Source organism: Oncorhynchus keta, chromosome 5 (assembly GCF_023373465.1).
Source record: "Oncorhynchus keta strain PuntledgeMale-10-30-2019 chromosome 5, Oket_V2, whole genome shotgun sequence".
In the NCBI taxonomy this organism is placed as follows: Eukaryota; Metazoa; Chordata; class Actinopteri; order Salmoniformes; family Salmonidae; genus Oncorhynchus; species Oncorhynchus keta.
This window is the reverse complement of record NC_068425.1, coordinates 29,232,555-29,247,758: the sequence shown is the minus strand read 5'-3', so window position 1 is coordinate 29,247,758 and position 15,204 is coordinate 29,232,555. Positions and strand designations below refer to the sequence as shown.

The window sequence follows — 15,204 nt, the reverse complement described above, 5'->3', positions numbered from 1 at the left end:
CACAATTATTTTTTTATTGGTTCACTGTAAGCATGTGTTAGTCATCATGGAGAACACTTGTAATGCTGATCTATGACATCTTACTATATAGGCTGCATCTATATATTAATTACAGTTGTATATTACTATGAAATTGCCATTGGTAATAGTTCTCATTTTCATTATATCAAAGTATAGTTCAGCCAAATAATATCATTTCAAGTTCTAATTTGATGTAAAACACAAAATGGAAGTCAAGTTTGAGTCTCGGTCCAGGATAAGTAACGTCATAATGGACCCTGGTCGTAGAGGGAGGAAGGGCAACTTGAAGTTCACCATTGTTGATGTACAGCTGCATTTTAAACCCAGAGACTTATGGGGTTTATTCAAAACAGAACAGTCATGGAGGTGATGTGAATCTACACAACAGAACATAGAACACGTTCTAACTGATCCCCTGGTCCATCTTCCTGTTCTGAATAAACTCCTGAAACAAAGAAGTAGGCTATAACAGGTCATTCCTCAGCTGATCATCTAATCCAGATGGTATATTCATCTAATACACACAACTCCTGCTGCTTTTATGTATCTCCTTGTAAGGAATATAAATACTATTTTGATGTCTGCCCTGAGACACCAAGTGTCTGAAGTGTCTGTATGACCGACTCCACTGCGCCTACCCTCATTTGTTGTGGTCTATAGGCAGGATATTGCTGAGCAGTCTACCATACTTAGGGCTTTGAGATTAAGCACCTTTGGTTGAGGGATCCACAAATTAAAAGACAACTCACTGCAACCTTAATCATATATCTTATTTTTTCTGTTGTGTTAACACTTCCACTTACAAAACGTAAGTTTCACATATTCAATTAAGAAGCACCTTATCATACTTTGAACCTCAGTGTCAGTCAAACTCAATGCCACTGAACTTATGAATCAGCATTCGCTACAACAACAATCACATTATAGATCTGGAATACAGTGACAAATGACAACTATTAGCATAGAGAAATAAATACCATCTCATCGTCGAAATAATTGTCAAATAAATAAAATAAAAAAATGTAAGTGTCCATCGGTCAGTGCAAAGCCGTGATGTGTCCTGTTGGCAGAGGTAGCTATAGGGACACACATTACACAAACGACCATGAAACAGTGAGAACAGACTGGGCCTTTTCCAGTGTTCACTTATGATTCTCTTGTATTACAGGCCAATCTATCTATAAATCAATGTTGACTACTATAGGCCCAACCTCCATAAATACACTATGTGACCAAAAGTACATGAATACCTGCTCGTCGAACATCTCATTCCAAAATCATGGGCATTATATGGAGTTGGTCCCGCCTTTGCCGCTATAACAGCCTCCACTCTTCTGTAAAGGCTTTCCACTAGACATTAGAACATTGCTGTGGGAACTTGTTTCTATTCAGCCACAAGAGCATTAGTGAGGTCAGGCACTGATGTTGGGCTTGGCTGGTAGTCGGCGTTCTAATTCATCCCAAAGGCATTCGATGGGGTTTAGTTCAGGGCTCGGTGCAGGCCAGTCAAGTTCTTCCACACTAATCTCAACAAACCCTTTCTGTATGGACCTCACTTTGTGCACTGGGGCATTGTCATGTAGAAATAGGAAAGGGCCTTCCCGAAACTGTTGCCACAAAGTTTGAGGCACAGAATCATCTAAAATATAATTGTATGCTGTAGCGTTAAGATTTCCCTTCACTGAAACTGAAGGGTCTAGCCAAACCTTAAAAAACAGCCCCAGACCATTATTCCTCTTCCACCAAACTTTACAGTTGCCACTATGCATTGTGGCAGGTATCGTTCTCCTGGCATCCGCCAAACCCAGATTCATCTGTCGGACTGCCAAATGGTGATTCATCACGCCAGAGAATGCGTTTCCACTGCTCCAGAGTCCAATGGCGGCGAGCTTCACACCACTCCAGCCAACGATTGGCAATCTTACGCTCCAGTCATGGAAACCCAGGCTCGGTCATGGAAATTTCATGAAGCGCCTGACAAACAGTTCTTGTGCTGACGTTGCTTCCAGAGGCAGTTTGGAACTCGGTAGTGAGCATTCGGCGTTGCCGTCCTGTGAGCTTGTGTGGCCTACCACTTTGCGGCTGAACCGTTGTTGCTCCTAGATGTTTTCACTTCACAATAACAGCACTTAGTTGACCGGGGCAGCTCTGCCAGGGCAGAAATTTGATGAACTGACCTTTTGGAAAGGTGGCATCCTATGATGGTGCCACTTTGAAAGTCACACAGCTCTTCAGTAAGGCCATTCTACTGCCAATGTGTGTCTATGGAGATTGCATGGCTGTGTGCTCGATTTTATACACCTGTCAGCAACAGATGTGGCTGAAATAACCAAATCCACTAATTTGAATGGGTGTCCACATACTTTTGTCTGGAGATATAGATATATATAGTGCATCTATAAAGTACTCCATCTAGTCCGGTACTCTAAGTTGGCATAATAAAAAGGTACACAGATTTAGTTAAATCTATAATTTGGCAATATGTACAGTGTGCACAAAAGGTATGGCTCCCCCGACAGACTTAACACTAAGTGGATTGAACACAGACTGCTAGATAGTCTAAGCAAGTTCAAGATCTGTACAATGGGGGTTCTGTACGTGGTATCAGCATACAAACAAACACTTTCAAACACAGCGTAGGCATACTCATTAAGCTGCAAGACCAAATCTATGGTACATACACATACCATTCTAAATTGCTATGATTACTTGAATTTAGTAGAAAACAAAAGAATAGAAAACCCCTGGTTGCAAATATTACTGCACCCATTGACTTCAAGTGAAGAGGTGGTGCCATCTAATCGAGCTAAATGAGGCATAAGAGCAGTCGGATGCTAAGAGGTGATAGCATCAGGACTCAAACAATCCATTTATCAACCTTTGACCTGGAAATGTTTGCGTCAAAAACAAACTTGTAGATAAGGATGGAAAGTAGTCAAAGGGATGGACGGTAGATAAGAAAAGTGCTTATGAAACCATCGGAGCGTGTCGAGGTGATAGCGTTGACAGGATTGAAGGAGACAACAGGGCACATGTTGTATAAGAGGTACAGGTGTTAGTGCACGTGCGCACACACACACAAAAACACCCTTTGGAATGTGCTATTTGAGGCCCTCTCCTATAGCAACATCCTCTTGAACAGTCCATTCAAAGGTGCAGAAAGAACAAATACTGCCATCACTGTCCCCAGAGTCAATGACCCGGACTCGGCCACTTGTTCTCACTTAGGTCCTCTTTGGTCTTCTGGATGCAGGTGAAGATCTCCTGGAAAAGGGCCTTGTACTCCGGCTGAGGCCCGTTGTCTTCGGGGACAGCTGGGAGCCCGATGGAGGTGGCCGAGCTTGAGAGGCGCCGTCGGGGGTAACCGACAGTGCCGTGGGAACTGTGGGGTGTCTGCACGGCCTTATGACTGAGCCCGTCTGCCCCCAGCTGGCAGCGCCGCAGAAGCTCCTCGTATTTGACCTGCAGGAGGCAAACGTTCAGTCACTCACCGGCAACTTTCCGCACTGTATAACAAACTCAAATTACTGCATAAAAATGTAATTTGCTTCACCTCCTAGACCTTTTGTTTGTCATTCTTATTCATAGGGCACATCATAAACAAATGGAAATAGTTTCACCCTCGGTCTTTGTGTTGATTATGCAATAATGAGAAATGAAAACCTTTACCTGCAGTGCACTATACTGGGCGTCCACCTCATTGAGCAGGGAGATTCCTCTCTGCTTCACCGCCTCTGCTCTTCTGATACATGTACGCTCATGCCCCCGCCGGATGTCGTCTGCTAGTGTCCCCTTCAGAACACTTTCGCTGTTGCACCTCTGCAGGCTGCGCCTCCCCTGCTCCCCCACATCCTCCTCCTTTTGTACCAGACTGGGCTTCTCCTCTGGGGCGAAGAAGACAGTGTCGGGCAGCAGTAGCCGGTCAGGTCTCCTGACGCTGGTGGAGTAGAGTATTGTCTTTATTATGCCGAATATACAAACATGTACCAAGTATGAATAGAAAGTGTCATGATCGTACCTGTTGGCGTAGTCGACCTGCCACAGCTGCCGTAGCTCCTCCACCTCTGCCTCCAGCTCCCTCTGCCTAGCCCGGCAGCCCTCCAGCAGGGCCAGCCGCTGCTCCAGAGCCCCGTTCTCCCTGGCAGTCAGCTCAGTCTCCTGTTCCGCTGCCTCCCGCTTCCCCCGCTCAGAGGCCAGAACAGCCTGCAGGGTCTGGATGGAGCGCTGGAGCACAGAGTTCTCCTCATCGGGGTCGGGGTCCTGACAGGACTCCTTCCTTGCTGGCCAGGAATGCTCCACACGCAGGCTCTCATAGGCCATGTACCTGGGACAGGGAAAATGACTAAGGTTCAACAAGATGGTGAAAGTGGTTATAGAGGCCTGTTTTTTATCATGTACAGTACCAGTCAAAAGTTTGGACACCTACTCATTCAAGGGTTTTTCTTTATGACTATTTTCTACATTGTAGAATAGTGAAGACATCAAATCTATGAAATAACACATCTGGAATCATGTATTAACCAACAAAAGTGTTCAAATATATATTATATTTGAGATTCTTCAAAGTAGCAACAGTTTGCCTTGACAGCTTTGCACACTCATTCTCTCAACCAGCTTCACGAGGTAGTCACCTGGAATGCATTTAAATGGTCAGGTGTACCTAGTTAAAAGTTCATATGTGGAATTTCTTTCTTTCTTAATTCATGTGTTTGAGCCAATCAGTTGTGTTGTGACAAGGTAGGGGTGGTATACAGAAGATAGCACTATTTGGTAGAAGACCAAGTCCATATTATGGAAAGAACAGCTCAAATAAGCAAAGAGAAACAACAGTCTATCATTATTTTAAGACATCAGTCAATGTGGAAGGTCAGTCAAAGTAGAAAATTAAGAACTTTGAAAGTTTCTTCAAATGCAGTCGCAAAAACCATCAAGGGCTATGATGAAACAAATCTCATGAGGACCGCCACAGGAAAGACCCAGAGCTACTTCTGCTGCAGAGGATAAATTCATTAGAGTTACCAGCCTTAGAAATTGCAGCCCAAATAAATGCTTCAGAGTTCAAGTAACAGACATCTCAACATCAACTGTTCAGAGGAGACTGCGTGAATCAAGCCTTCATTGTCCAATTGCTGCTAGGAAACCACTCCTAAAGGACACCACTAAGAAGAGACTTGCTTGGGCCAAGAAACACGAGCAATGGACATTGGTGGAAATGTGTCCTTAGGTCTGATGAGTACATATTTGAGATTTTGGTTCCAACCGCCTCGTCTTTATGAGATGCAGAATAGTCTTTATGAGATGCAGAATAGGTTAACGGATGATCTCTGCATGTGTGGTTCCCACCGTGAAGCATGGAGGAAGAGGTGTGATGCTGCTTTGCTTGTGACACTGTCAGTGATTTATTTAGAATTCAAGGCACACTTAACTTAGGAACAGGAGTTAGAAGCTATATGTTCTGTGTTATGGTCCCAAGGACCCATTGATGTGGGGTTGATTAACCAGCATGACTACCACAGCATTCTGCAGTGATATGCCATCCCTTCTGGTTTGAGCCTAGTGGGACTATCATTTGTTTTTCAACAGGACAATGACCCAACACACCTCCAGGCTGTGTAAGGGCTATTTGACCAAGAAGGAGAGGGATGGAGTGCTGCATCAGATAACCTGGCATCCACAATCACCCGACCTCAACCCAATTGAGATGGTTTGGGATGAGTTGGAACGCAGAGTGAAGGAAAAGCAGCCAACAAGTGCTCAGCATATGTGGAAACTTCATGACTGTTGGAAAAGCATTCCAGGTGAAGCTGGTTGAGAAAATACCAAGTGTGCAAATCTGTCATCAAGGCAAAGGGTGGCTACTTTGAAGAATCTCAAATATATTTAGATTTGTTTAACACCTTTTTGATTACTACATGATTCCCTGTGTTATTTCATAGTTTGGATGTTTTCACTACTATTCTACAATGCAGAACATAGTACAAATAAAGAAAAACCCTTGAATAGTAGGTGTCCAAACTTTTGACTGGTACTGTATGTGCTTTATCAGTAGTTTTGTATTGCATGCTAAAACAGGCTACTAAACTATGTGTGTATGTTAGTGTGTGTATACAGGCTAGACTTAACCTCATCTGAAAGATTTATCTGCAGGGGATTATGTCCGAAAAGCCTTGGCCCAGATTAGGTGGTCTGGGTTACCTGGGGACGCCCAGTCAGCACACGGCTGAAAATGGCGGTAATACATAGTCATTAGACTATGGACCCATCCCAATAGTCAAGCGTCTCTCTGCCTGTCTCCTTTACTTAATATGTACTGAAAGGGAATACACAGTATGCAGATCACTAGAAGGGGAAGAGATGAGAAGAGGTTCTATGACTGCTGGTTTGACACCATTGATTGATAGTGCAGTTTCTATAAAAACTTTCAGAAAGACCTGTAACTTGGCCAGACACACAGTTCCTGGAATGATGTACTTTAACTTGGCCAGTGACAAACATTCAGGCTAGCTGAAGTAGAACATTCCTCTCAAGGCACATGCTTGTTACTGTACTTTAAAATAACATTTAACTTAACTTCCTCTGTTTGTTTGTTATTGTGTTCCCTCTCTTAGCATGCACATAATCTCCAAATGGTTTAGTTACTATAATATATATATACTATAATAGTGCAGGAAATTAGTGTTCACGGTGACCATTCCCACTGCAGAATAAGGCCAGCTCATTTGGTTTCCATCTCCATCTACTCTCTTCTCAACCTAGTCTTGGTTTGCATGGTTGAGATGAGAATTAAATTGATCAACATTGATTTGAGCTGAATAAAGCTGAACACATCTGGTTCTGTGGCGGAATGGATGTTTTAGACTAACAATAACATTAGCGGTTTGTTGGCACCAGGTTCAATTGCACAGCTGCAGGACACATACATGCACACACTCACTTGTCTTTCTGCAGGTCATACAGCTCCTTGAGGCAGGACACACTCTGTGCTCCGAGGTTGTGTCTCTGTTCGGCCAGTTCTCTCTTGCTCCGGTCAGACTGGGCTGTCCTCAGCTCCTCCACCTGGGTCTGCAAGTCCTCCATGTGGGTCTCAAGACTGTTGATCGTTTCTGTCAGGCTGAGAGAGAGGACAAGCATAGAAGTGGTTCGAATTACTGAGCTTTGTGGAGAAAATTTAGCCAAAACCTTGCCTCTTAGTAAATTTGGCATCTAAGTATTTATACTGGGGGTAAAAATGTTTACAGTTACTATTTTCAGAAAGGAATCAAAGTCCTGAGTCTCACCAGTTGATCCTCTGCTGGGCGACGCGGTTGTCCAGAATCAGCCTGTGGTTGCCCTGCTCCAGGTCTCTGGCCGCCACATCTAGCTGCTCGTATACCTTAGCATGCTGGTCATTCATTTGCCTCAGCAAATCCACCTGCTTAGTCAGGTACTGGGAGGAGGTCAAAGGTAATTGCCATTGAAATAGGATGGATAGAACAGTTTTTGGGTACACTAATAGGGTCCAGTGTTGTCAGGTGATAGTTTTTACTGTATGTAAGTATTGATCAATCATTTAATTATGGTTCCATTATGACTGCTACAGTATGCAAGTCCTCTCATTCAATTCTCAGAACAATGATCCATTGCGAAACATATCAGTGAAGAGGACCAGTAGCACCGAACACACTTTTGAACTGGCAAAACACTGTGGCTTTGTGACCAGAATACTTTATGCAAGCATGGAGCTGGGACATATACCACTTAGCATTATCAGGATGGGTCACTGCCACTTGTTGAAGGACTCCTAAGTGATCCCTGTGTGCCCTCGAATTTAGGCTTATCCATCACAACTAATTCAAATCATTAGATTTTGATATTAACTGACTGGCAGATGAGGCATAGGAGGATAAAGCCCTAACCCACATCACTCAGGGATCTCCTTCAGAGACACTTCAGTTGAAAGACACACCAATGGAACTTTGAGCTGGTTCAATTACATGTGAAAGATTTATTTAATTACTTTTTTCACCTTTATTTAACCAGTTAGGCTAGTTGAGAACAAGTTCTCATTTACAACTGAGACCTGGCCAAGATAAAGCATAGCAGTGTGAACAGATAACAGATTTACACATGGAGTAAACAATAAACAAGTCAATAACACAGTAGGAAAAAAAGAAAGTCTAAATACATTGTGTGCAAAAGGCATGAGGTAGGCGAATAATTACAAGATACATTTTTGACTGCAAGATCAGTAAAGTACAAAGATCTTAAAACAATAGCAGTGTCACAATACTGACAGATGAGTAACACAGTCACAGTAGTTGAATAGGTGACAATAGTACCTTGAACTTTACATATCTATCTAACTGAAAATAAAAAGCCTATATTTCTCTGTTAAAGGAGCCAATCCTTTTTTTCATTTTTCACCTAAAATGACATACCCAAATCTAACTGTCTGTAGCTCAGGACCTGAAGCAAGGATATGCATATTCTTGATACCATTTGAAAGGAAACACTTTAAAGTTTGTGGAAATGTGGAGAATAGAACACAATAGATCTGGTAAAAGATAATACAAATAAAAAAACATGCGGTCTGTTTTTGTTCCATCATCTTTGAAATGCAAGAATAAGGCAATTACATGACTTAGAACTCTAGGCGCAATTTAGATTTGTCACTAGATGGCAGCAGTATATGTGCAAAGTTTTAGACTGATCCAATGAACCATTGCATTAATGTTCAAAATGTTGCATCAAGTCTGCCCAAATGTGCCTAAAAATCGGTTAATTTAAACGTTTAAGTTCATAACTGTGCACTCTCCTCAAACAATAGCACAGTATTATTTCACTGTATTAGGTACTGTAAATTAGACAGTGCTGTTGGATTAACCATATAAGACATAGCTATGTCCTGGAAAATGTTCTTGTTACTTACAACCGATCCTGTAGAGGTTTTAACCCTCTAGTCTAAGACCTCTGTCTTGACGTTTAACCCCAGGATGTCCAACTATTACTGACTGTACCAACTGTCCCGTTCTATTTGAATTACTGGAGAGACCATCTAACTGACAGCAGGTCAACAAAGGACCTTAAAATTCTTTACAGTGCTTATTATGAGGCCAATGCCTTCAGTGCTTAGAATTGTAATCCCATGTATCTGACCATATCTATATGTGGTGTCTGTACCTGGTCTTAGGCTCCTCTTGGGCTATTCCACGGTAACAGAATGATGGTCTGTGCTGTTTGTGCCGTCATTCTGTTACCAAACGTTGCCTCTGCACTGTTCTTCAAGTAAACGTGTTTTTGTAATTTTCTGTGGAAATTGTTAAAAGTTGTCCTTGTACGTTTTTTTTTTTTATTTTTTACTTTGAGATCATTGGTTTTTATTTTTCGTACATTTGAAAGTGGAAAATTGGGAGTCTCAGCATCATTCTGTTACTGTGGAAATGCCATTTTTGGTTAATGTTAAAATCCCCTGTGGTTGGTTGTGTGCTGAATGAACACGTTTGCACCTGAACACCCTTTGAATGCATCACCTGTTTGTGTGAACTCGTTGAGACTGCTCACCGAACACATACTGCTTGTTCCACCATGGTCGCCCAAAGCTAGCACCTGCGCAGTGCACATATTTGCTAATCTTTGTACAGATCTGTTGTTCATACTTATTTGTTTGGAAATTACTGTACAAATTAGACCTGTGCCGCGTGCCTGGCGCCTATAGCGCAAGTAGACCCTTGTGAACAAGCAAGGAGTTCATACTAAAGTGGTCACTAGTCAGGATGATGGAGGAAAGGCAGAAAGGGCTGATACGAAAATGTAATGTTGTTTGTACCACCACCCTAACTGAGACCATGTATGTGTGTGAGTACTCAGCAGGATACATCCCGTGAATATAGTGAGGGTACTATTAGGCAACCCCAAAATGTAGGTTGTTAAACACACCATCATATATCATGAGGTGCGAGGCAGGAAAGAGCATTTGCACACCAAGTTCTCTTAGGCTAAGCTGTCTAAACACAGCCTTAGATACTCAGTGTTGAGAGGCAGGATAACATCAGTAGTAACTATGTGAAAGTTCACTACCTTGACTAAGCCTTTGGCTACTGAAGGAAGCATAAAGCCGTTGGCCACTGCTCTCCTTACAGAGAGGAGGTGTCCTAAAGGTGCCTTAAAGATAGTTAGACAAATACCTGTCCATGCAATGCACCAATTAAGTCATGAGCTAATCCAGACAGGCTTTCACTTGATCCCATTTAACGAGAGGAAACTAACGAGCGGAAGAGCCTGACAAGAAAAGGGATTTGGGGGAGAGATTTGTCAATGTGGACTTTCGGCTCCCATTGGTGGACTTGTTGGTCTGTGCGTAGGGTTGTTTCCTAATGACGTCATACAGTTGAGCTAAGCTTCTTATTGCTTTTGAACACAGAAGTCCTATTTTTGTTTACATACAGGACAGGTGCCGTTCCTTCAGAAAGTATTCAGACCTCTTGACTTTTTCCACATTTTGTTATGTTACAGCCTTATTCTAAAATGGATTAAATACAAAACAAAAAAATCCTCAGCAATCTACACAGAATACCCCATAATGACAAAGTGAAAACAGGTTTAGAAATGTTTGCAAATTGATTCAAATAAAAAACAGAAATACCTTATTTACATAAGTATTCAGACCCTTTGCTACGAGACTCGAAATTGAGCTCAGGTGCATCCTGTTTCCATTGATCATGCTTGAGATGTGTCTACAACTTGATTGGAGTCCACCTGTGGTAAATTAAATTGATTGGACATGATTTGGAAAGGCACACATCTGTATATATAAAAAGGCCCCACAGTTGACAGGGCATTTTCGAGGCACAGATCTGGGGAAGGGTACCAAAAACAATTCTGCAGCATTGAAGGTCCCCAAGAAAAGTGGCCTCCATCCTTAAATGGAAGAAGTTTGGACCCACCAAGACTCATCCTAGAGCTGGCCGCCCTGCCAAACTGAGCAATCGGAGGGGGAAGGGCCTTGGTCAGGGAGGCGACCAAGAACCCGATGGTCACTGACAGTAAAAGGCACATGACAGCTTGCTTGGAGTTTGCCAAAAGGCACCTAAAGGACTCAGACCATGAGAAACAATATTCTCTGGTCTGATGAAACCAAGATTCAACTCTTTGACCTGAATGCCAAGCATCACGTCTGGAGGAAACCTGGCACCATCCCTATGTGTTTTTTATCAGCAGAGACTGGGAGAATAGTCAGGATCAAGAGAAAGTACAGAGAGATCTTTGATGAAACCCTGCTCCAGAGTGCTCAGGACCTCAAACTGGGGCAAAGGTTCACCTTCCAACAGAACAATGACCCTATGCACACAGCCAAGGACAAGTCTTAAGTCTCAGAATGTCCTTGAGTGGCCCAGCCAGAACCCGGACTTGAATATCTCTGAAGTGACCTGAAAATAGCTGTGCAGCTGCGCTCCCAATCCAACCTGACAGAGCTTGAGTGTAAGAATGGGATAAACACCCCAAATACAGGTGTGCCAAGCTTGTAGCATCATACCAAAGAAGACTCAAGGCTGTAATTGCTGCCAAAGGTGATTCAACAAAGTACTGTAATGAAACAGGCAGGGAGCTGGTCTCGAAACCTCGACCGTCTAGCCCGAAGTCCCGCACGCTAGCGACTGTGCCGCAAAAGCATGCTTGTGCGGCAGAGTCGATATCTGCGCTTATAAACCCAGTGTCGGTACACTACTCCCCCCTTTCAAAGAGCGTGTCCTCGCGCTAGCTTGCGACTCTACGTCTTACAGGATCGCGCTCACCGGCCAAGCACACACACTGTCATGGATGCAAGGTCCGATCCCTTCTGACACCAATGTAATGAAACAGGCAGAGAGCAGGCCTCGAACCCTCGACCTTCTAGCCCGAAGTCCAGTGCGCTATCGACTGTGCCACAAAAGCATGGTCATGCGGAAGAGTCGGTATCAGTGATTATAAACCCAGGGTCGTTACACTACTGAGAGTCTGAATACTTATGTAAATGTGATTTTTTTTAATGAATTAGCCAAAATAAAAAAAAATAAAAAATGTATTTGCTGTCATTATGGGGTATTGTGTAAAGATTGATGAGGGGGGAAAAAATCAATAATACATTTTAGAATAAGGCTGTAACCTAACAAAATGTGTAAAAAGTTGTGGGGTCCGAATACTTTCCGAAGGACAGGTTAGCTAAGACCAAGTCAGTTTGGTGAATGAATGTAGGGCTATGTGGTCCTTCTGTAGCTCAGTTGGTAGAGCATGGCGCTTGTAACGCCAGGGTAGTGGGTTCGATCCCCGGGACCACCCATACGTAGAATGTATGCACACATGACTGTAAGTCGCTTTGGATAAAAGTGTCTGCTAAATGGCATATATATAATATATATATATACACATGGTTACATATATATATACATGGCTACTCCAGTGGTACAGTATCTGCAAAATGGTAATTTATTAACAAGCAATATTCCAGCCATAGTGACCTTCAGAGAAAGGTTTAAAAAGTGATTCATTCATATTACACATCTTCTGTTGCCGACTGATTCTACATCAGTGGGAAAACATGTAACCTACAATGTAGTGTGTGTGTTTGTATTTGCTCTCAGTGGCCTAGTATGATCATATTTAGACTAGCTACCTCAATCTCCTGCAGCTGCTCCTGGTTGGTGGAGAACATCTGCTGCAGCCCCTGCTCCAACTCATTGTTCCGGTCCAGCAGGGTCTTACCCAGCTGAGCCGCCAAATGGAGATCTGTAAATAGATACACCCAAACAAAACACATTCATTGTACATGTAACAGGGTTGGTTATGTTTCCAACTTGCCTCTAAAGAAAGGTGCATTTAATGTTCAAGCATTCTTATTGGTTGGTTCAATTTCGGTGACAATAAGGCGTGTTGTTATTGGCCTCGCTTTCAAAAAGGGGGAGATCGGGGGAGATCCCCAGTATGAAAATGTGACGCAAGGGGTAGGTCACGTTCTGAATACTGTTTTCTATATTTTACAATGTGTTGCTGATTTATACATGTGTGGGTATATGGTACCTGTTCGGGATTGAGTGGCTTTCTGGGATGTGCTTTGGTATATGATTGCTGTATATAAATAAGTGTGTTAGCTAGCATGCACCGATGTAATGGTCACATACGCCCACTGCTAACAGATGTGTTCATGCTACAGATTTTACCATCTACAGTCAACATCATTAAGCCCTGCATAACTAACGTGCTGTTTCCTATTTAACAACAGATAATAAATAATGCTCAACTGGGACCACTGGCTGGGGTGATTTATTTGGACAAAACAACGCAAGGAGAGTACGGTTATCACTGCTACATATACACACACTAAACATGGATCAGTTCACAGTATGTTAGGCTCCTTCAGTCCAATATTGGGCTAACATTACTCATTTTAGTCCAAGGTCCTTCCTTACATGTTCTGTTTAAAGGTGAATTGGCTCTGGAAGCCAAAACAGACAAAAGCTCCATCTAAATCGATTCTCAATTGCAGTATGGTTCTAGAAACATAAATCCCTCTACTTTCATATCACATTATTTCCAAATGCAAAATACACACTTACTTCACACAGATGTAAGCGGTTTTAACAGTTGCAGCCGACAGTATTTTTCAGTGACAACACGTTTGTGGCGTCTGATTTGCATTTACACACGTGTTCGGAGACGCGGATAGCTAATTTGCACAGGTAGTCCACCTGTTTTCTGTAAACAAGCACTATAACATGGAAATATGGCTGTGTGGGAACCCTAACAAAATAAAGGTGTATCAATTTAACCTTTTGTTTTGTATAATGAGAACGTCTAGCTACCCAAAAGGTTGCGAGTTCGAATCTCATTGCGGATAACTAGTATTTTAGCAACTTTTTCAACTACTTACTACTTTAAGCTCCTTTGCATGTTAGCTAACCCTTAACACCTTTAGCCAACCCTTCCTTTAAACTAACCCCCTAACCTAGCTAACGTTAGCATCCTAGCCACCTAGCTAGAATTCGTAACATATTATATTGTAAAGTCATAACATATTGTACACTTTGTAAATTCATAACATTACAAATTATAATTCAGAACATATCATACAAAATGGGTGATGGACATCCACAAATTAATACATAATATACGAAACGGAGTGTATTGGATTTACATACAGAATAATACAAAATGCTCTGAGACCAGGTTGCAGCCAGCCACGTAATGTAATGAGTGTCATGATCAACAACATACAGGTGCACAATAATCATGCAGTACACATATACATGCAAATAGTGCCCAAACAAACCGCAAAAACTGTAGCCTACACACACACAAAACATGGGAAATGACAGCCTCAGGATATCCTGGCAACAAGAAGGCTCTCAGTAATTCTCAATATAGACCCCACTATTACTGACTGTGTGAGTATCACAAGAGTGTTACCATTTACAACAAGATAATGTGTTCGATACAAATCACTAATTTTGTTGAGACTTTCATTTTTAAAAAAGTGTTTTTAAATGGAATGGATGTGGGTCTATGAAAATGGTATCATTTGAGACTTGCGGTTGCGATGTTGGCAATTGCATGTCTACCACTGAACATGTAATCAGCCTACGTGCAATAACCGTGAGGCTATTCACTGATTTTGTCTAGTACAGTTTAAAATAACATTGTAATTATTTTCCAATCTGTAACCTCAGATGACTGTAGAATAGTGGAGTCGTATTGCAATAGGAGGCTGGTGATTGTTCCCTCTCAGCTGCGGCTGTTTAGGACGCACAAGCTATCCCTCCCTTCAACGCCCGCAACACAAGTCTCTTACCGTGCTCAAGGTCCTGTTTGCCATACCATGGCTCCTCATCCTTGAGCTCAAACTCTTCCTCCACTATCATATCGGTCAGCATTTCCACTGACAATTGTATTCCAATAGAGTGCACGCTCCACCCGGCAGAATCCTAAAACACCGGTGTGATAAACAGCCTGGAGTGACCAGACAATATCCTCTGGTGTCGTAGTCCGGTGTCTTTCTGCAGCAACGTGGCAATCTGCGCAGCCGAAGAACGAACTCAGCCCCTAAGTAAAAAGCAACACTACTTTTTTAATGACAGTTCATTGACCAATAATTAGAAAGTAGGTGGGACCAGAGCACCTTTTTGTCCAATGTTTGTTTGTTATGGTTCGGTGACATGGATTATTGCCCCGCCT

At 42.5% G+C, this 15,204-nt stretch overlaps 1 protein-coding gene across 2 annotated transcripts; it reads right to left on the bottom strand.

Moving 5' to 3' along the window:
• cdr2a (cerebellar degeneration-related protein 2a) lies at positions 1-15,057 on the bottom strand. 2 transcript variants are annotated; one of them, XM_052519385.1, is made up of 7 exons: positions 14,822-15,057; positions 12,650-12,762; positions 7,299-7,447; positions 6,956-7,132; positions 4,040-4,345; positions 3,691-3,958; positions 1-3,483 (listed from the first exon to the last, which is right to left on the bottom strand). In XM_052519385.1, the coding sequence occupies exons 1-7, from the start codon at positions 14,901-14,903 to the stop codon at positions 3,214-3,216; spliced, it is 1,365 nt and encodes a 454-aa protein (XP_052375345.1). In that variant the 5' UTR covers positions 14,904-15,057; the 3' UTR covers positions 1-3,213. The 2 variants fall into 2 exon arrangements, with proteins under 2 accessions (XP_052375345.1, XP_052375346.1); XM_052519386.1 differs by lacking the exon at positions 14,822-15,057 and adding an exon at positions 13,590-13,727.
• Positions 15,058-15,204: the final 147 nt, after the last annotated feature.